The sequence below is a fragment of the Rissa tridactyla genome, chromosome 3 (assembly GCF_028500815.1).
Source record: "Rissa tridactyla isolate bRisTri1 chromosome 3, bRisTri1.patW.cur.20221130, whole genome shotgun sequence".
Lineage (NCBI taxonomy): Eukaryota > Metazoa > Chordata > Aves > Charadriiformes > Laridae > Rissa > Rissa tridactyla.
Window position 1 is genome coordinate 116,155,449 of NC_071468.1, and position 21,923 is coordinate 116,177,371.

General features: G+C 48.1%; 1 protein-coding gene across 1 annotated transcript in view; it reads right to left on the reverse strand.

Moving 5' to 3' along the window:
* LOC128906612 (protein LYRIC-like) overlaps positions 1–11,395 on the reverse strand; it is a 34,316-nt gene extending 22,921 nt beyond the window's left edge. The window contains exon 1 of the mRNA XM_054194095.1: positions 11,069–11,395. Coding sequence (XP_054050070.1) covers positions 11,069–11,341 — 273 coding nt within the window. The 5' untranslated portion in view covers positions 11,342–11,395. The remainder of the gene's footprint in view (positions 1–11,068) is intronic.
* Positions 11,396–21,923: the final 10,528 nt, after the last annotated feature.

Sequence of the window (21,923 nt, forward strand, 5' to 3'; positions counted from 1 at the left end):
GTGTAAATCTGCAGCTGGGACAGCAGGGACTGTGTCAGCAAGAGCCACCACATGCTATGCAGAGGCAGCAGCATCCAAGAGAAGGCAGACCCCCCTTATACAGGTGCCTGTTTCCCCCCGACATGCACAGGAGCATGATGCTGAACTTACGACACTCCTCTCCCTTGCCCTGGTTGCCCTCCTTGTGCAATGCAACCCCCCGTTCAATGATCACAGAATCACAGAACGGTAGGGTTGGAAGGGACCTCTGGAGATCATCTAGTCCAACCCCCCTGCCACAGCAGGGTCACCCAGAGCAGGTCGCACAGGAACGCGTCCAGGCAGGTTTGGAATGTCTCCAGAGACGGAGACTCCACCACCTCTCTGGGCAGCCTGTGCCAGGGCTCTGCCACCCTCAAAGGAAAGAAGTTCCTCCTCATGTTGAGATGGAACTTCCTATGCTCAAGTTTGTGCCCATTACCTCTTGTCCTGTCACTGGGCACCACTGAAAAGAGCCTCACCCCATCCTCCTGACACCCACCCTTTAAGTATTGATAAGAAGCAACCTCAGTCATCTTTTTTCCAGACTGAAGAGACCCAAATCCCTCAGCCTTTCTTCATAAGAGAGATGTTCGAGTCCCCTAATGATCTTGGTAGCCCTTTGCTGTACCTTCTCCGGCAGTCCCCTGTCCTTCTTGAACCAGGGAGCCCAGAATGATGCCCAGGTTTCCTTCAGTCCCATCAGGCCTGTTGGACTCCTAAGCTGAACCCAAAGCTCACAGCAGGGAGCCTGACCCAGGCTGTCCCCATCGTCCCCGATTCATCCTCCACCTCTGCCTGCAGCGAGGGGTGGCAGCGAGCTGGGGCAATGCCTGGCAGAAGGCAGACCTGCAGGGAGCAAAACCCCTGGGTGCAGCCCCGACCTGTCCCCTCGGCATCGGGAGACAGCGGGAAGCCTTGAACAAGCTGGTGACGAAGGGGTTTCAAGGCACCTGCAGTCCATTTGGGGAAGGGAAGATGGCAGATGCTTGCCACCCTCTGCTCCTCCTCCCCACCCTCACAAGTCATCTCTGTCCCCGGAGACACGGTGGCAGTTGAACCACACACACGCTGGAAGGCGAAACCTGCCCTGATGCAGCTGCAGAGGAGCGGTACCCGCTCTGCGCCGTCATAGGTGCTGTTGCAGGGTGGAGAGAATAACACGTGCAATTAATGAGAAAGAGAGATAGAAATCAGCACGCCCCACCAAACACCATGTGGTAAATCAGGAAATCTAAAATCCGGGTTTTTTTAATTGAAAAAAAAAAAAAAAAAAGGCTTATTGGGTGGCCACATCCCTTTGGGTGACACCAACCTAGATGTAAGAGGCAAAGACTCGGAGCCACCTTGTGACGGGTGAGATTACAGCTTCACACGGGGACATAAGGACACTTTTCCATGGAGCAACACGTTTTTTGTGTTCTCCCAAAGGCACTCCGAAATATCATCAGGATTTAAAGCAGCTTCTTCCAAGAGATGAACCAGAGTTATTTCTTAGACATCAAAAATTAATCTCCGCTGAGGTTTGTAATTGTTAGTTACCAGCAAATAAAACCCTGTGGGTGATTGCCCATGCCTGTCCTCAGCAAACCCAGCGGGGCTGCAGTCCTTCAGCCTCTTAATGCTGAGTTCTGTGGTATTTTTAGGACATTTTGGAGCTATTTTTCACAAGTCTCAGAAAGGTCTGATTTGATGTGCATGTTAAAGGCAGCACGACAGGTATCTGCACGCTTTGCCCTTGGAGGTGCTTGCTTGGAAACCCAGACCAGTTACAAACTGGTGGTGTCCAAGGGTGTAGCATGGACCCAGCAGACTGGTGTTCAACTGAGCCCCCACCCTTATTCAGAAGAGGAGCCCCAAAATTGCAGACTTTGCAACATACCACTCTCTGAACACACAGACAACATCGATGTTGGGTCTTCCAGTAAAATACCACAGAAACAGGAGCCAAAATACCTGCCAGTAATTACATCAGTAATTCCACCAGTAATTCCACCAGCTTCAAGTTATAAGCTTAAACCAAGTGGTCCGCATCTCCTCTGTCTCCCTTAGCTGTCACTTGGCATGTTGACAATTATATAATTTACAATTATGTTCTTCTGAATGTTCACTAGCAAAATAATGACTTCTGTGTTAAAACCCAGCAAGGTTTTGTAACAGTTAACAAGTTTGGGCTTTCCCACAGGCAGTCATCCCTCTCCTGACTCCCAGGTTCATTTACTAGAAGCACTCCATAAACCCCACCCCAAAATGGACCATTTTCCATACCCTGCACTGCTCAAGGGAAGAATCCCACTGTGCCTGCAGCAGGGAGGGAAGCAGCCTCTCACGCAGGATGGGAGACATGAAAGACAAAATCAGGGGAAGTTTTGGTGAAAATCTGAACCACTTAGGGAAGATTTTGAGCTTACATGATTCTTTCTTTCTCAGCATATGCTTCTGTCCAATTATATGTGTGAAAATACAAATAGATCATGTCTTAGTGAATAACGATTCTTATGCAATAAAAATGTTGGGGGGTGGGGGGGTGGTTTTCCACTATTTGACACAGGACTTCAGGAAAACTGAATTTTGTAGCATGAATACACAAAGGGATAGCTGGGGGAAGCCACACAACATGTAAGCGCAATATCCCTTTCCAATCTCGACAAAGGCTGGTGATTTCCCAGTTCTCATAAGGCGATCTTCAACGTTTTCTAAAGGCTTTGCAAATGAACCTCCCACGTGAAGCCGCTTTGAGCAAGACTGCCACCATCAGCAGCAGAAAGGGCAGCGCCGACTTAGGAAACAAGGAGGAGGATGCTTTTTTGCCTTCTTTCAGACACGGGCGGAGGATATGAGACATTCCACCTCCGAATGGCCTCTCTTTACATCAAGATGCTTCTGCAAGCATGAGGGACTACACGCAGAGAGACGAGGAGGTGTCAAGATTAAGGACATGGCAACTGTCTTCCTCCCACAGAGCACAGCCCGAGGCAGTACAGAGCCCTCACAGAGGCCGGGAAAACTCCAGAGGGAAAATGTTGAGCGCAACAGAGAATTAGGGAAGATGCAAACTATATTGGCTCTGACAGACTGGTCTCAGCTGGGGCAGGATCATGTTCCCGGACCTTCTCTCCATATAAATGACAGCAAGCAAGAAGCTGGAAGAACTGCAGCACTTCGTTGTAATGCTTTGCTAATCTGGCCGCTGCATACTTTTACCAGATGAGCACAACATTTCCTACTTAAATGACATTTCATCTGCCAGTAAACATCCCCCTCTCTCTCTCCATCACTAATAGGTTAAAAATATACTGTTGACAGTCATTTCATAGAATCATAGGGTTGGAAGGGACCTCTGGAGATCATCTAGTCCAACCCCCGTGCCACAGCAGGGTCACCCAGAGCAGGTCGCACAGGAACGCGTCCAGGCGGGTTTGGAATGTCTCCAGAGACGGAGACTCCACCACCTCTCTGGGCAGCCTGTGCCAGGGCTCTGCCACCCTCAAAGGAAAGAAGTTCCTCCTCATGTTTAGGTGGAACTTCCTATGCTCAAGTCTGTGCCCATTACCTCTTGTCCTGTCCCTGGGCACCACTGAAAAGAGCCTGGCCCCATCCTCCTGACACCCACCCTTTCAGTATTTATAAGTGTTGATAAGAAGCAACCTCAGTCATCTTTTTTCCAGACTGAAGACACGCAAATCCCTCAGCCTTTCTTCATAAGAGAGGTGTTCCAGTCCCCTCATCATCTTGGTAGCCCTTTGCTGCACCCTCTCCAGCAGTTCCCTGTCCTTCTTGAACTGGGGAGCCCAGAACTGGACACAGTACTCCAGACACAGTCTCACCAAGGCAGAGTAGAGGGGGAGGATGACCTCCCTCGACCTGCTGGCCACACTCTTCTTGGTGTACCCCAGGATGCCATTGGCCTTTTTGGCCACAAGGGCACATTGCTGGCTCATGGTCATCCTCTTGTCCACCAGGACTCCCAGGTCTCTTTCCACTGAGCTGCTCTCCAGCCCCCAACCTGGACTGGTGCATGGGGTTATTCCTCCCCAGGTGCAGCACCCAACACTTGCCCTTGTTGAATTTCATAAGGTTCCTCTTTGCCAAACTCTCCAGCCTGTCCAGGTCTCTCTGTATGGCGGCATGGCCTTCCAGTGTGTCAGACACCCCCCCCCCCCCGCTTTGTGTGATTTACTACATTGCGGGGGTCTTCATGCTGACTGATGGGCTATTCAGCCCTAAATACCCGCCTGGGATTCCTGAACCTTGCTGCATCCTTCCTAAGGAGCAGCTGAGTGCGAGGAAAACACCCAACCTGACCACTGGCTGATGGTCCCCAAATAGTCCAGCCCTGCGGTGATGCTCTTCTTTCAAACCTGAATTATCTGTTGCTTCTCCACCATCCTTCAGTAACAGCAGCAACTCCCTTCCTTTCATCACCCAGTAGAGTTCAACTTCCTTTCAGTGGGAAGGTATTATTCTAGCCTGACCTTTTGTATTAAATCCTGCCTTTATCCAGCCCCTTTTCAGGCAGTAAGCCAGCTGAGGAACCCCACCCTACCCTATTCTTCCCTTTGGAAGCCTTTAGGATACGGGATTAGTCATGCCTCTTTATCACGCTGTTTGGCCATTCTGAAAAAGAAAAAGGAATTTTCATGATTTTATTGCAGTTAACCTAATGGACTCGTTAAAGAGAAATGAATTTTGTCAGGGTAATTTTTTTCTTAATGAAAGATGTAGTTTTGAACAGGGAGAACACATCTAAACCCACCGCGTTAAGTGACTGTATAAAGTCATCAGTGCGATTCCAAATACATTAAATACATGCAGAGAAACAGAATCCGGACTTTTATTGGAATCAGACTTAGCATATTAATTTCTACTCACATTCTGTGGAACAATAGAAAGATTATTTTTAGTTCATGGCCATTTGGTTTGTCGTGACCCAGTGGAACAGGATTTCCCCCCACCACCACCCCCTGCCTTTTTTTCCTTTTTATGTGACCTCATGTTATATTTCTGATGATTGCTCTGAAACCTTTATTCTCTTGAGCTAGCGTTTAATTTATTTTACACTGTTAATATAGTTCTACATAAAGACGCAAAGAAAGAAGGCAAAGTGATAGGTCTTCAAATGTTAAAAAATACTGGGTTTAATTATCAATTTATAATCCGTGTATTCAAAGCCATAAAATTGTACCCCTAGACACTTACCTTTATGCATTTCAATAGTTTCATAAGATTAGCCATTTTTACAAAACCAAACACCTTTGTAAGTGTCTATCAGGTCAGGAAGTCTGCTTTCAAACCTCAGGGCCACCAACTGCTTACAGGATTAATTAAAAATTATGTGAACATTAGCTTCAGGTTCACTAACTGCCCTTTGTCGCACTTGGGGAAGGTGCTTAAAATTGCCTTCCTTGAGAAGCATGCAAAGGTTTCCCCAGCAGAGGGATACAAGGACAAAATAAACTCAGCAGATGAAACCCAAGGGGAGCTATTATATGCTTCACACATTGGAAATCAGGGAATTCATTTAGGAACATGAATAAAGATTCCGAAAATTGTTTTCAGCTACCACTTTCAGAAAACTTGAATTAAGTGGGTTGGACACTGGAAATGAAAGGAAGCAAAACCACCCCATTCTGGCAGGGGGTCTGTGAACACAAAACCATTTCCAGATTTAAGAAATACTTCAATTAAATTGTTTCCTAGTGCTCACTTCCAGTGCAAAAACTAATTATTTTTTTCACCTTATGTTACACCACAAGATAAATGCGGTAGACTTAGGCTAAAAGGCAACAGTGGTACAGCAAAAGCAATGCCAACGTGCACTAAATTAAAAAAAAAGGGGGGAGGGCGGTGGGTTTGGGGGAGAAAAGAACAAAAAGAAAAGGACTTTCTAACCAGGGCACTAAATAACACCCCTAAAAGACGTTGTGTTACGACTGAACAAGGTATCTCAGTAGACCATCAAGCTGAAAACTGAGCAGGAAATGTTCCATCTCTCAGCATCCTCTGGAAGACCTGGGTTTTGCCCCCTACACTATGCCCTATGAGTGGGATGTTTGCAGGACCACTTGCAGCCCGCTCTTTGCTCTCTGAAGACGGGTTCTTCGCTCTCTCCTGCTCCCAGAAGCACGGGCTCAGCCACGGGGCAAGCAAACCAGAGCGCTGCCGCGGCCAGCCAACAGCTTGCCTTGCTCCATAGGCAGGCAATGAGCAATCTGCATGACAAACGCGTCAGGAAATAAAGCAGCACGCTGCATTTCATTAATTCTGAATCAGATTTTCATAAATGGAAGCAGACATCCTGACCAGTCTGGCTGTGCCACAGGGTCCTGTGCTGATGATGATGATGGACTTCAGCCTGGGAGACTTATTTCCCAAACCAATGGAAACCAGGTGAATGGGAAGGGACAAGCCTGCACTGGTCCCAGGAGAAAGGATGGGGTTTAGGCAGAGTACCAGAGAGACAGGAAGGCACCAGCTTCAAAGAAAATTACTTATTCAGTCCTAATAGCTAGAGAAAGGATAACACAATGGCAATTTCCACTAAGGTGACAATGGGAAGCCACAAAACCATGTTGGGTTCGTTACCAAAGGAAACTGCGAGGCTCTTCTTGAGTAGCAGAAGAACATAAAAGAACTTCCCCACTCACAACACTACACACACGGACCCACAACGGGGATGGCAAAGAGAGCGGGATCTTGGTTTGTGATCAATATTGTAAATATTCATCACTTTATTAGTAATGGCTATTATTGATATAATACAAAGTTTTCCCTGACAATCACTTCAGACAAATGTGTTCCCAGTAGGAAAGAAGAGTCTGTTGGAAGGGAAAATTACATGGGAAACACACACAATGAACAGACAGAATTATACGGGAAATGCGCTGGGAATAGGTGATGTTTTTCCTTTCATTTAAGGCGCTTGGCAGAGGAAAGAGGCGGTGCTCCCATCAAATGGATGCTCCAAGAACCTTATGGAAAAGGATCTGGGCCATCAGCATGGCAAACCTGTTCCTTTGCACATATTCCCGGTGGGAACCCCTTGAGCACTAACGGGTCCCAAGTGCAGGCTGACGGCAAGAAGCGGGAGCCAGAACTGCAGCTGCAGCCATTCAGATCCGAAGGGCAATTCCAAGAGAAAAATCAGAGAAACAGGCCTAAGATGCTGCTGCCTATGTTATGTATCCTCCCGCGGCTCGGCCTCCCTGGGATGCAGGCGAGGCCTTACACAGCAGCCGTAAACACGGGAGCTGATGGGCACCTGCTTCGGCTGCTCGGATGAGACATCTGGGCAAAGACAGAAGCGTTTCCCCAGCGCGAGCAGATTAAAACCACTGCTGCAAGGAGGGATGAAGAAATCAGTTTCCTGGGATTTGCTCTTCTAATTAATTAGAGCAGCGTTACAACAAGGGATGAAGGCTCCATTTCCATTACCACACTCCAACACCTTCCAGGATACTTACGAAACCAATTCTCGTCCAAGACAGCTGTATGAAAATAATTGTGCGCCTGTGTTGCATTGGCCTGAAGAGTATCGTATAACCTGAAAAGGTAAGAGAAAACTCTGGAGCTGAGGGGACTGATATTTAGTTCTGGTGCTGTCAAGCTGTCCCTTTTTGCAAGAGGCAAAACGTGTCTCCAGTTTATAAAGACACTTCTGAAAAGCAGCAAGCTCTCTTTTGGGATGTATCAGACAATACGGAATCACGGAATCACGGAATCACGGAATCTTCAGAGTTGGAAGGGACCTCTAGAGATCATCTAGTCCAACTCCCCTGCTAGAGCAGGGTTGCCTAAAGCACATCCCTCAGGGCTGCATCCAGGCGGGTCTTGAAAATCTCCAGAGAAGGGGACTCCACAACCTCCCTGGGCAGCCTGTTCCAGTGCTCTGTCACCCATTTTTTGGGCATTTTTCTAAGTTGCCTAAGAGAGATGGTATCCCTGCATTCGTGCGAAAAGCTCTTCTTTTCGACGGACCGATTTGCAGAACAACCCAAAAGCTCTGAATAAACACAAAGCCCAAACCTGAACTGCAATCTTGTTCAGATCGGTTGGCTTCCAGAAAATGTTAGCAATTTCCTAAATCACAGAACCACAGGGGTTGGAAGGGACCTCTGGAGACCATCTAGTCCAACTCCCCTGCCAGAGCAGGGTCACCTAGAGCAGGTTGCAAGTCTCTTTATTAGGGAACAGGCCATCCTGAAAAAGACTAAACACCCCCAGCATCATTTCTAGAGATTTTTTTCACGTGCGATGACAGCCGGAATGTAATTTCTGATGTGTAACGCATAATGAGATCACATTCAAAATGTGTTTGTATGGTTGTGTTGAGGCCGTGCATCCATTCGAACGAAGTCCGGTCAACGGACTCTTGTCACGTGGGCTGCGAAAGCAACCCAGGCGGGGTCTTACAGCGCGCAGCCTGCTCTGAGACCGGTAATCGCTCCGCCTTGTTACCCTGCTGTATGCAAAATTAATGAGCAGAGAGATGAAAGGCTCGCAAGCTGCCTGCCAGTAGCACCGATGCAGGGAGAGACCAGTACGGTCACGCACCGTTGCATTTCAGTGACCCGGAGCCGGGATGGGTTTGGACGGAGGTGGCTGGGAGGGCTGGGAGCTTCAGGCTGGGACGGAGCCAAGGGCACGCTGCCGCCTCCAGCGAGGGCAGCCTGGGCAGGCGCTGGCTGCCTGCGGCTCTGGGGGTCAGGGACACGCAGGGCAGAGGAGATCCATCCTCCATCAGAGGAACTGCAGCCCTGTCAGAGCAGATTCCCCGGGAAAGGCAGTCTCCCAGCCCACCCATGGGGCAGCGGCTGGGAATCACCGGCAAACATGCATTCCCAAACTGGAAAAAAAAAAAAATTAACCGCCTAGCTTCTTTTAATTAAGATCTCGACTTACCCAGCACTCCGGGATATGCAGATGTTTGGCTGCTGGGATGTATCAACACACCTGAGCACCGGAGGCGATTCGTCTCTTGGCTTCGTACCTCGGCAGGCAGCAGAGAGGGGCTCCCCTCCCGCAATACCTGCGCGCCCCAGCTTAGGCCATCGGCCATGTCTATGGGTGCAAGGCTTTGTTATTGATAATATCTGTGATGCTGCCTCGGTGGAGAGATTTTCATATGCAAATTTCGGCATATTAAAGGTGTTCTGCTGTTCTGGCATCCTCGCATCAGCTAAGTGCCAAAGCAGCATGCAGCGTTTTACACTTACGTAAGGAGATAAAGTTTTTGCCTCAAGGATATGATGTTCCAAAGGCAGAGATAACATGATGGGAAGTGACAAGGAGCAGTGGAGAAGGGGGGTAGGGAAAAGAAAACAAAAGCAACAAATAGAGAAGAGAAAGGGCAGGGTACTGTCAAGGGAGGAGAAGCCTGATTTTTTCATTTCAGCACGTAAGATGTTTTCCCCGGGTTATCTTTCTTTAGGATCTTTTTAGTTATTTTTCTTGATCATCCTCTTCTCATCCTCCACCTCCTTAGGACCGTATTTTGCCTCCTCTGCACTCACAGAATAATCAGTGGGTCTCACGTAGAGGATGATGCTACTCTCTGTAAAAGCGACTGCTAAAGTCCGGCCCCTAACGAGCCGGAATCGGCTCAGTGCAGCAAAAGACGAGATTAATGATACAAACTCCAGCTGACTGTAAACAAACAAATTCATCCCTCCAGTTTATCTCTCCCTCCTCTTTTTTGGTTTCTGTTTTCCAGGCCTGTGAGGTACAGCATCTCTGACCAGAAAATATCTATTCGAATCAACGTCTTCAGCTTGAACTAATAACCCTGCCACGGTTTCAGCATCAGATCTCTGACAACCAGGTGGGCGTCCACCCCCTGCTGTCCCGCGCTGCCTCCAATAACTGGTGGCTCTGCAAATTTTTAACTCATTTTATACAGCCAAGTCAAGTTACCTAGGATCGATGATTATAAAGCTATAATAAAATTGTTGCTGAGATCCCTCTTCACCCCTTGACACGGACAGCTCTGTTCAGACTGCTTTTTGATTTAATTGTTCTTTATTAATTCGGGGATCTCACTGACGAAAGACAAAATAGCCTAAAATGGAATAGCCTATTAAAATATAACCATAATACAACTAAAAGTTAAAACTTCCATGATAAAACAATACACCCCTGAAAACTAGTGTTATGATGGAAAGCCCGACACGATTGTATTCAAGAAGAACAAACCCACTCATTTTTATAGCTCACTTAAAAAAACCCCAACAACTGCAAATTCGTTTTGTTTTTTTCTCAGAAGTGAGACCTAGGAGATACTAGGAACAGATAAAAATGTTCAGAAATGCTTGATGTATTAACTTTAAGTACATACTTACGTCCAGTGTGTTCTCCTGAGAGCGTTACTTTCCATATTGCAATACCTCGGTGGGACTGTTTTCTGTAATTTGCGCTGAGATTTGCTGCTGCAGACAGCTTACAGCAAGTCAAAGCGATACAACCACAACAGCGTCATATGGAAACTTCATCACAGCGCATCACATCGGACTCACAACTTACATTCAACAAGGTGGCCATGGTCATCAGCTCACAGCTATTATCACTATTGTTAATGCAATGATAACGAAGATTTGATTCAGAGTAAATATACATTATTAGCACATTGTGTTAACGCCGCAGCAGAGGTGCTACACTTGGGTCCCCCTTCTTAGTGTGATGGACATAAACCGGAGTTCTCATAGACAGGACCAAGCCCACATGGAGTTACGCTGTTGGACCAAGCGGCAGAAGGCCAACACCAGCCATCCCAGGCCAGGAGCTCCACCAACCTGCTGCCATGCCCTGGCAGCTCGCTGCCCCCGCGGGGCTGGGAGGGGAACGCTGACTCCCCCCAGACCCCAGACCCACCCGAGGGGCAGTTTGGGACGCAGCATCCCCAGGCCGGCCGGGCTGCCCGGGGTGGGATGGCGGTAGCCCCCGGCGGGACCGCGGGGCGCCAGGCGGGCGGGGGGAAAGAGATGCCGGGGAGGAGAGAGGGAAGGATGCTGGTCCCGGGGGAGCCAGCCCCCCGCCCCCCCCGCGCCGCCCTTACCTGCGCCGGGCGCCTTTGTTCCTCCGGCCGCCGCGCCGGCAGCGCCCCGGTCCCCGCGGGGCCATCCTCCTCCTCCTCCTCCTCTTCCTCCTCCTCCTCCGGCTCCCCCCCGGCGGCTCGGCGGGGCCCCCGACCGCGTCGCAGCCCCCGCAGGACCAACAGAGCCGCCGCCGCCAGCACCAGCGCCGGCCAGAGCATGGCCAGCAGCCGCCCCGGCACCGCCGGCACCAGCTCCCCGGCTCCCAGCGCCAGCCGCACCGCCGGACCCAGCATGGCCGCCCCCGGGGCCGCCGCCGCTCCCCCCGGGTGGGGGGCGGGGGGGGAGGATGCTCCGCTTCGCTGCGCTCCGGAAAGTTGGTGGCGGAGCCGCGCTGGTACCGCAGCCAGGAGCCGGTGCCGGGCGGGGGGGACCGGCTGGTCGAGGATGGCGGAGGATGGCGGGGGGGGGGGGATACGGGGCGGGGGGGGGGGGGCGCGGACGCGTCGGTGCTCACGGGAGGCTCGGTGGGTTTGGCCGTGAGGGCGGTTGCGCGGGGCGGGGCGGGGGGAGAAGAACCCCGATGGCCGGGGTGGGGGGGTGATGGGGGGCGGAGGAGGGAATTAACGCACTGAATGAGTCTTTTCGGTGGAAGAACGGTGCAAGCGGGAAATGAAGGGCGAGGCGGTGCGGTTCGGAGCCCCGGAGCTGCGGGCACCGGCGTTAATTGGAGGGCAGAGGGGCGGGGGGACACGGGGGCGTTCGCAAGTGATGCGGGTTTTTTTTTACGCAAATTCTCCGGTCTAGACAGAGGAGTTTTTAGGAATGGGCTTGTGTTCTCAGGCGCCGTTACAGATATGCCATTTTCGAGCAACATCCCAGTGATGGTCGCGAGAGCGGCCTGCGTGATGCAGCGCGTGATGCGCTCTCTCATCTGGCGCTGGTCCTCGCCCAAATAACAGTTCATCACCACCAGCGGAACGCGGAGCAGAGTGCTTCCAACCACAAACCTCGTTGCTTCGCTGGATGGAAAATTTCTCCACCCACCTGCTGAATTCGAGTGCAGGTGATGGTCTCAGAAAGTCTTTTTTTTTTTTTTTTTTTTCCAAAGTCGTAGAGCTTCTTTTAAAGTGACATGTTGCATTTATGTTGGCCAATTTAGAGGGACAACCTCAGGCAGTGAATAGCAATGAAGGGAAGGAATGAACCCCTAATTCCAAAGTGTGTCTCAGCGTGGCCATATCTCTCACCTGGCACAGACTCAGTGGGACTCACCAGGGCTAGGGAGCATTACCACAAAGAAGGCAGTAAGTAATTATTTAAATGGAACAGCATAAAAAGTCATGTTTGTAGTAAACCCAGCGCAGAGAAGGGGTTGGTAAGGGGATGAGTTTGTCTGCCTTGGCGTTATTCCGCACCCAGAGGGGCCTGCTCTCTCCTGAGCACGGATCCAAGCACCGAAGCTCAATCCCAAACACATACCTGTGCAAGAGACAGCAATGGGGAAGGCTCATTATCCATCCTTCCACGGGATTATCAACTCTTCAGGGATGAAAGATTTATTATTCCTGTGTCCTGGGCCTAATTCCAATTCATCCTGAACAGGTCTAGGTTTTGAAGGCATAACAATAGCACTCTGGAAATTTGCAGACAAAATACAGGAAGACTGTCGATAAAATGATGTGCTGAATGGCTTTACAGGGAGAAGAAGGTTTTGGGAGGGAGGGAAAAATGCTTAGTAGGGGGGCTGTAGGGGTATGGTGGGACTCCAGATGCTGTTGTTGAGACGGGAAGCTTCCGTTTAAACATGGATCACGCAAATTCTCTGTCGTCTGTCTGCCTGTCTCGTCCTGCCTATCTTCCACAGCTCAGCACTGACTAATCTTGTGGTTTGAAACCTCAGAATGTTTCTGTTTTCAGTGTTTCTGTTCCTAGCCCTGATACTGATTTCTTACGAGACTCTGCCTATCTCGTACCTATCTGGAGCCCTAAGCTGGTGACCGAGCAGCCGTGTGCAAATGCCGGAGGCAGGGGGGCTTCCCCTCAAGTTAAAAGATGGCAGTTACATGATTAGTTTTATGGCATTTTAATTTGAGACTTGTCTTTGATTTTTTTTTTTTCCCCTGCCTTGATTTCTCTGTTCATAAAATGAAGATACGTCTCTCCAGGTCTGAGCTGTTAGCATACACTCTATACCTCGGATCATAAATACATATCACTGCTTTCAGCTCATCTAAATTAGTTTGCTTTTCTTTTTCCCAGGGAAACATTTCAGGCAGGTCCCAGCATTGCTTAATTGACTATGAGATTACCGCTTTGCACCATTCCTTTCTATTTCTTTCTTTTTTTTTTTTTTTCTCCACAAAATAAAGGCAATTAACATGGCTGGTCTGTAATGGCATTTATTTTCAAAGATAAGCATCACCATAGTAGACCCTTTTCTAATCATAGAATCACAGAATCTGTTGGAAGGGACCTCTGGAGACCATCTAGTCCAACCCCCCTGCCTCCCTATTCTTAGTAGGGGCTTATTTAACAACATTTCTCTTACCATATTGGTCTGTGAAAATGGCACAAATTGTCATGGTGCCATGTTACATGGAAAGCTTGAAATTTTATTGCAAGCCGGAGAAGATATTTTTCTATTTATGTGTGACATAAACTAATTGCAAAGGTCCGATGGGGAGTTGTTCTGCGTTCAGACTCAGAAAGTCCCATAATCAGGAGCCGGAAACCATCTGTTTGTTGCAGATCAAAATGCCGTTAACGTGCACGGACAGAAGACTGCAGTCGCTAATGGCTGACGGGCCAAATTTGAACCCGTCTGCTTCCGCGAGCGGAGTTAGTCAGTCAAGGGGCTGAAGTGATGAAGGTAGGCTCTGGGGGTTTTTCTGGGGAAAAATCCGGTCTTCTTAAAGTTTAAATGTTTCATGAAAACAGTTTGATTTTGACAAAACCAAATCGTAATTGAAAAAAAAAAACAACAAAAAAGCAAAAGTCTTCTTTTGACCGATTTTCGTGCTGAAAGCAAAGCGAAGCTGCCGTGCTAAAAGCAAGGTATAAACTTTCATTTCAATTTTCTGTTTTGAATGGAATCATGGAAAAAATGAAATTTTCTGAAAAAAAAATCAAGGAACAAAAAAAATTGTTTTAATAGCATTTCACCGAAATTAGAAGATTGTGACCTGATGTCACCTGCTAATAGCAGAACACTTAAGGATTCACCCACGGAAGCTAAGAGTAGTACCTTACCCTGACGCTGAGTATCTGGAGCCTTGCTTGTGTTCATGCTCATGAGTTTGGGGTAACTACATGGAAAACAACAGGGTTTTGCACCGTTTAAGTGACACGGAGCGGCTCTCCCTTCAGTAGCCAGTTTCTGAGTTGTTTCTGGTGCAGGGTGTTCGGACGCAGCCGAGATCAAAGCGCGGGTCTGCGTTTCAGGCACTGGCGGGTGATGAAAGGCAGAGTGAGGACGTGTCCCCCGGGCAGCGGCTCCCGCCGCGGGGCCCCGCTCCCGCCTGCGACCCTCTCGCTCCGCTGTAATGAAGCTAATTTACAGGCTGAGATGATCTCACAGCCCAACGGCTTATTTACAGGCTCGAAGGGACGTTTGCACCAAATCCTGCGGTTCATCTGCTGGTGTGCGGGAGATGTATTCATAACGTATATGTGTAATTCACAACTTTCTCCATTTTTTTCTCCCGTCTGACGCCCTGGTGCGCTAGTGACTTTCCATGGACGCGTGTGAAGCTGATGAACTATGGAGCTTTTGTAGCTTATCGGTGGGGAAACTGAGGCACGTGGTAGCTGCATGCCCGGCAAAAGCATGTCAATAACCAGTAAGGAGAGAGGAGTGCTCCCTCTGTTCAGACTATTCAGCTTTTTGCATGGCTGCCCACGTGGCCAGGTATTTGCCATTAAATAAGGTGATTAATTCCTCGACAAGTTGCTATCTGGCCTAGCAGCCCAGCATTTCCTTTCGGCATCTGTGGCTGCTTTGAGGAATGCAGCTTCATAGATTTTTACTAATTATCTAATAGCTTTTCAATCTCTTGTTTCAGTACGTGGAACTGGTGTTAATTAATCGCAGATCTTCGGCATACCATTCTTAACTGATTCCCCCCAGTAAATACGTTTAACACTTGCCTTGGTTTCCTGTACATGATTCATTCGGTTGGTAAGTGATCCATCCATCTTTGTTTGCTGTCAAAGTCTTTGAGTTGGAAGACGACTTTAATCATGTTACTTGGCTTTTCTGAATAGGGAGAAGAAACGGAGTCAAATAAGCACGCAACGGTAATGCAGCCAAAGAAGAACCACGGCCTGGGTTTCTTTCACCAATAAAAAGTTGTGCAAGCTTCAATTTCCCTTTCATTTTCCTAAAGAACATGCTGGAAACATCTTTTCAGCCAAAGACGTGAAATTAAAACAAAGAAACAAAAACAACTTGAAAGGAGGAAAGAAGGCACTTTCCCAGCTTATGCCTTAATTAAGACCAGTCAAAGAAAACTGCTTCAAAAGGAAGGAGGAAGCCGGCGGTAAGCACGGCTGCAACTGCTTTTAATAGGCTCTAGCAATGGCATGCACGCTAGACAAAGTCATGGCAGGCATTAATGCAACAATGTCAGTTCAAAGGGTACGCCAAAAAAGTTGGCAAACCCGAAGTTACTGAATAGTAAAACTGTTTCACGAGCAGATTTGTCAGCAGCAGTAGGGGACAAAGGAGCTCGTTTAGCAGAACACGATCGTCTCGAGAATTATAAACACCCCTGGTTTAAAGATAAAATCAAAGGCCTTGAGAGCAAAGCAGAAGTAGACATAAAAATATGCATAGCTGGCTTTCCTGAAGGCGAGGAGGTTTGCATCCTTGTCTAACAATTCGGAAAGAAGCTGTTAAGTGCCCCAGGTCGCTCTTCCACCCTCAGCTCCCGCTCTTCCCCGGATAAAAGCCTGCGCAGAACTGCACGAATATGCGGCGGCACTGGTAGGCTTTCTGCGCACCCCACCAGCAGCGGAGATCTGGGAATCTGTCAGGAGAATTTATTCCCTTCCCCTCCACAAAAAAAAAAAAAAAAAAAAAAAAAAAAAAAAAAGCTGAGCGCAACCCACGACATCCTATTATAAATATTTTATACAATAAAAAGATGGATTTGTCTAGCAGCAGAAGACAGGGCTGTTATTATGTTCTTTACATGCACATTTGTTCTCAGTGCTGTTTAACCCGTGTCTCTGATCCAGCTGTCTGGGAAACCAGCTGTGATTTTCTATTTCTTCGGACAGGCAGTTTGAGCTCTTACTTTAAAAACTCCCTAGGTCCCTTCATCTGAGATCAGCAGCACGTGGGCATTTTTTCCAAGCTAATGATGACTACAAGGGAGTCTCCTAAAATCAAGATAAGTGCCTGTCCTCGCTTTATTCCAGGCTGGCACACGACACAGCGAACACAGAGTAAATGAGTGACGACAGACAGTTTATTGCTATCAAAAACAGCATTCAGAGGGATGCAGCTGACACTGGAGGGAAGCGATCATTGCCCTCGGGGAAGCGTGTCACAAATGTGTGAATATGCATCCACTGATAAAAGTGCAGCTCACGCTACAGTGTTCAGACAATATCGTAGTCTCATGCGATCTAGCTATCAAAGCCCACAAAGTTTTCCCTAGATACGCTCACATAACCTCTGTCTCTGAAGGGGATCTCCCACTTTGATCCGGAGACACGAAGATCTGAAAAACGTACCGCGTCTACCACATCCTTCATGGTTTCTTCTCATGTTTAGTCATCCTCCGCGTGAAAAAAAAACTACATCTTGTTGCTAACTTAACTGTTATCTAGTTTCAGTTTCCCAGCACTGATTTCTGTGACTTTCTCTGACAGAGATATCCTTCTTGTAGCTGCTGTATTCTTCCTGAGAAATTGCTTCCGTGTCACAGGTGCGTTACCTCTTAAACTCACTTCAAATACTAAATCTCGTTATAGTTCTCACCAAAAGGCATTTCCAACAGGTCTCTTGCTATTTTTGGAGGCCCTTATTTTGCACATCCCCTTGACATCCTTTTTCTGTGTCGTCATATGGAAAGGTAATATCCAGCCTCGTGAAGCTATTTATTTGTTCCTAGTGTATACACTGTGGGATCATTTTAGCTCTTTTTTCGGCACCAACGCATTAGGGGCTCCAGTGGAGCTGCCTGCTCATGTTTTTCCTGCTTCCTAGACAGTTTACTAATTTCAATTAAAAAAATCTTATTGGGTTACTAGAGTAAATGACATCTACAAAGTAGCAGGAGTCGTCGGTTGCCAGCAGGTGACTTCCCTGTGTTTGATTCCTTCCTCTGCAAAGGAGAAATAATGTTTCTACAGCAACTTGGTCTGTCTTGTCAGCTCAGACTAATCTCATCACAACATGGGGAAGAAGAACAAGTTTAATCTTTTTGTGATTAACAGGGAATCTGGAGCTCTTACAGACAGATCTTTTTGAGGATACGGAGGAGGTTTATGGTTGCGGCATAGACTGGTAGCATTGGTCGGTATGGCAGCATGAGTAGGCAAAACCCTGATGCATTATTGTCGCTTTCAGTCGGTCTGTCCCATCATATCTGTACTGCAGGTGTGGTCTGTGGATTAAAATTTGCTTCTGCACTGTTCACAGTACCGCTTTCTGTAACGACGGATTATTATAAATGCATTTGATTCCTTATATTCCCGGCATACCTCCTGAGAATAAAAGTAGCTTACGGAGGCTGTGTTTACGTGGTGCTCTGTAGGTACATGCCTGTTTGTTCTGCCCGCAGTATACGTGCAGCTGGTTGCTCAGACCTGGTTTGTGTCCGGTGTTTTCCCACTGGAGGCAGAGAAATTGTGAGTCTGGCTGCAAAAGACCGCAGCGAAGTGCCCTGAGCTGGCCCATCACCGGCACTCATGCTCCAGAGGGAGAGCTGGGGTGAATCATCTCAGCATGGGGAGTCAGAACTAAGACTTACGGGGCTGCCGCCCCCGGATGCAACCTGGTCATAGATGATTTATTGCTTTGTCTTCTCCTCCATTAATCCCAGATCTCCTTACACCTGAAGGAGATCATCCTTCTTGGGCATTGCTGTTGAGACAAGCCCAAAAAATTCAGACGTTTTGGACCACTGGGGTCTCCTGGACCCGTAGAAATGAGTGCCCAGTTGCTAAGTGTCCTACAAATGAGCACTGTATGCCCAGGGAACTTGCTGGCCTTTGTGTAAGACAAAATGCATGACCCTGGTTCCTTCGAAGGAGATGTCACAGTGAAGGGCTGAGTCTCCTCCATGGGTGGTAGCTGTCTGGGATGCAAGTGTTAGCACAAAGGTTTGGTTTATTGAAGGCTCTGTCCTGTGAGTAGACAGGTCGAAGGCCTGGAATCATCATGAAGAAGCTTCTGGGTGTGGTTCTGAAGAGGAAATCTCTATGAATGAGTTTTTTCAAACTGTTGTTTTGTCTCGGTCCCAGGCTGGTGTCCCTGAGTTGTGCCTCGAGGATCCAGCCAGAGTCAAAGCAACCTGCAGGATTCGTTGGGGTTGCTGCACCTTTGCTCACCCTGCCCCAAAAAATGCAGCCTCTTGGGATGAACCCAACATTTTTTGTCTCCTTCCATAAGCCAGGGAGCCACGTTTTCACCATAAGGCATGTGACAATGCAAGCAATGACGGCAATGGTTTCCCATTTTATAATTGCCATGGCAACTATATTGTAACTCAGACCAGCAACATTTAATTTCTGGGGTTGTCTCTTGAAACATGACGTAATTTGGCATTCAGAGCCATCCCACCACCCCGTTCTCGCACTACCCTGCCAGCCCTGCCATACAACAACATTTTGCGGCAGCGCTTTTGGAGACTCCCATGCATAGGGTTACTCGTTCCTCCACGTTTCTTCCCAAATAATGCAGCATTTCAAGAGGGGGGGCTGTCTTTGGGAGGTGTTTTTTCAGAAGGGAGTATCTTGTAATTTTCTGAGCCTCTGTAGCCACAGCTAATTCTGCCTCTTCTTTTCAGCCCTCCGGTTTCATTTGCAGTCCTGCCGCCGATCCAAAGCCTGCTCTGAAACCTCCTGAAGTCAGGGAAACTGGGAAAGGTCTTCAGCATCATGTAACCTCTTAACAGCCCTCCTCTAATGAGCCTCAGGTTATAGGCAGCGCAGGGGAAGGCAGCTACCATAGAAAAAGGGGTTGGAGTGGAGCTTTTCCTGTGGGAAAGCTCAAGTCGTGAAAGGAAATGCTGGCCATCGTTATGTCAAGGGTCTCTGCTGACACTTCATCATGTTTCTATCTGAAAATGAATCATGTGCCGTCACAAGCAAGTTCTAAGATGATTAAATGAAGCGGAGGAGGGACAGCAATATTAGCCCCCTTTTCAGTCTGAGAAAGGGATTTTTTTCTATGTTCTTGGTATTTTCCATTTTACTTCTCAACTAGAAAACATAACCTTCTGGTTTATGTGCCACTCGGGGGCCATGTTCGCCACCCGGCTCTGCCAGGTAACTCTGGCCAAGACATTTCATCTCAGGAGTTAATGGCTTTGCTTTCACACCCTTCATCTGCTCGTCTCCTCAGATCAGCGTTCCCCAAACTCCACCAGCCCATGGGCTACAAGGCACAAGAAATTTTCCAGGCAACACCACACTTTGCTCTCCCTGTGAGCCTCAGTTTTAACTTCACAGTAGCATCAGGGCAGGTTCCCACGAGCCACGGGCTAGCGTGGCCAGCGGGATGATGGGCAGTGCAGGAGCTGTTGATGTTGGGATGGACACCTAAAGCCTTGGGCCCAGGTATTTGGAGGAGCGCTGGTGTCTTGCCAACTGTGGGTATTAATGATGCTTATTGATCTGGGAGTTCTTTAGGGTGTAGAGAGCAAAAATGAGCCTTAAAAACTGCCTAAATCCTGAAGGAGAACGGGATTTAAGACGTACATCTCTTAGTATTTCTAACCAGCTTGTTTAAGCAGCTTCTTGCGTGGTGTGCTGACCTTTTTTGGTTGCTGCCTAGGCTTATACCTCCCCCCTTATTACACAGTCTAGATGCCAAAGATGCCAGGTCTTACAACTCTCAGTAACACAATCCTATTAACTAACTGCTAACATAATTCTTTGTCTCAAACGTAAGACATTTCCTTTCCTAACAGTGTCAGTAGATAAACATGCTAGTGATGTGAGGCAGTCGGATGTAATTATAATGGGAACCAGAAGCGGGATTAAAAAGTTTCAGGTCAGTTGTGTCTCTTGAAATATGACTTTGTCCCCCAGGAGATCTCACCTGTAGACCAACCACCTGATTTCCTGAGCTGCCACGGACAGGTACGGAGCACAGCGTGCCTGCTCTGCGGTGACCGCCAAGAAGATGCCCCTTGTTGAAATTTTGAAATTGAAAATAGGGTTTGGGATGATTTCCCTGACCAGTCCTCCCTGGCGGACCTTTGAGCTCAGCAATGCTCCTGCAGAGGATGTGGGTTACCCTTGTGAGGAAGCCGACTACCCAAATGCACATTCATTTTCAGTTTTCCCAAAGTGGTATTGCTTTCATGTTGGCAGATAAGAGATACTTGTGGTTAAGAGCGTAATGCAGTTTCAATAACAAATATCTCTATTGTTCAGTCTAGTTTTTAATAGCCCTGTGATTGCTGTAGCATATAAACAACAGGAACTAAAGCATAATATAAGGCAGTGGTCGGAGTTCATTCCTTGTTCTCGATCCTCTCGTTCTCACGCACAAGCAGCCCCTCTGAGATGCCAGTCTACAAATGACGAGAGTCTTCAACAAGCTCCAAGAACAGAAACTAGTACTTTATTTCAATTCTCAGCAGCTAATTTTCAGACTCATTTATCACACTGCTGACCAAGCCAGTGCCGCCGAGTCAGCACTTAGGGGAGGGCACTTGGATGTGGTGGAGATGGCACCAATCTAAGCCCCAACGAAGGTAATACTCACCTGAGCAGGGTGTTTATCCCAGGAACTAATTTTTCAGAAAACTGATGGCATTCTGAACTTTGCTAGCACTTTTTTACTAGGAATTCAATATGCCCTGATGATCCAATCCTGCTATGTGCTGGCTGTGTCCAAGCCCTGATAAAAATGCTGGTTCCCAGTGGAGGACATTCGGTTCACGTCTCAGCCACATGAATCATTGCCACATTAAAGCTATCACAATGCTCCAAATGCACAGATGTGGGGTGAAATGCTGCCCTGAGATACTGCACTGGTACTACTTACCCTACAGCTGTACCAGCCCTGCACAATACATACCCTGAGTCACTCTGCCTCCCAACGGGACCAATTAGGTTATTTGCGGTACTATGGGGATGTGCCTGCGCTGTTTCCAGATCAAGAAATGGCTTGTTCGGTACTAGCGAGGAGATCTGCACTGGACTGCCCGAAGAGGTACTCTGTGCTGCGTGAAGCCACCAGCAGACAGTACGGCACGTGCCTTAGGGACCGGGTATGTGATGCATCGATACATGGTCCTGCATGAATCATCATAGAATTGTCTAGGTTGGAAGGGACCTTTCAGATCATCGAGTCCAACCACCCACCTAACACTGACAAAACCACCACTAAACCACGTCCCTAAGCACCACGTCTACCTGTCTTTTACATACCTCCAGGAATGGCGATTCCACCTCATCTGTGAATGCACACATCTGGCATCACAGGCTGTTAAGATGCCATTGCAAGAGCCTGGAAATGACTCTTTGCAAGATCAGGCCTTGAGAGCCGAGCATCACCCACAAAACTAGATCCCAGCAGAGCCCAAATAACAGCCTTAAGTCAGATGGAAGTTTTGGAGCCCTGAGCACAGGAACACTGTGTGAGATCTAAGAGAGTCCATCTGTGTGATTAGAAACACAGCTGGAATAACT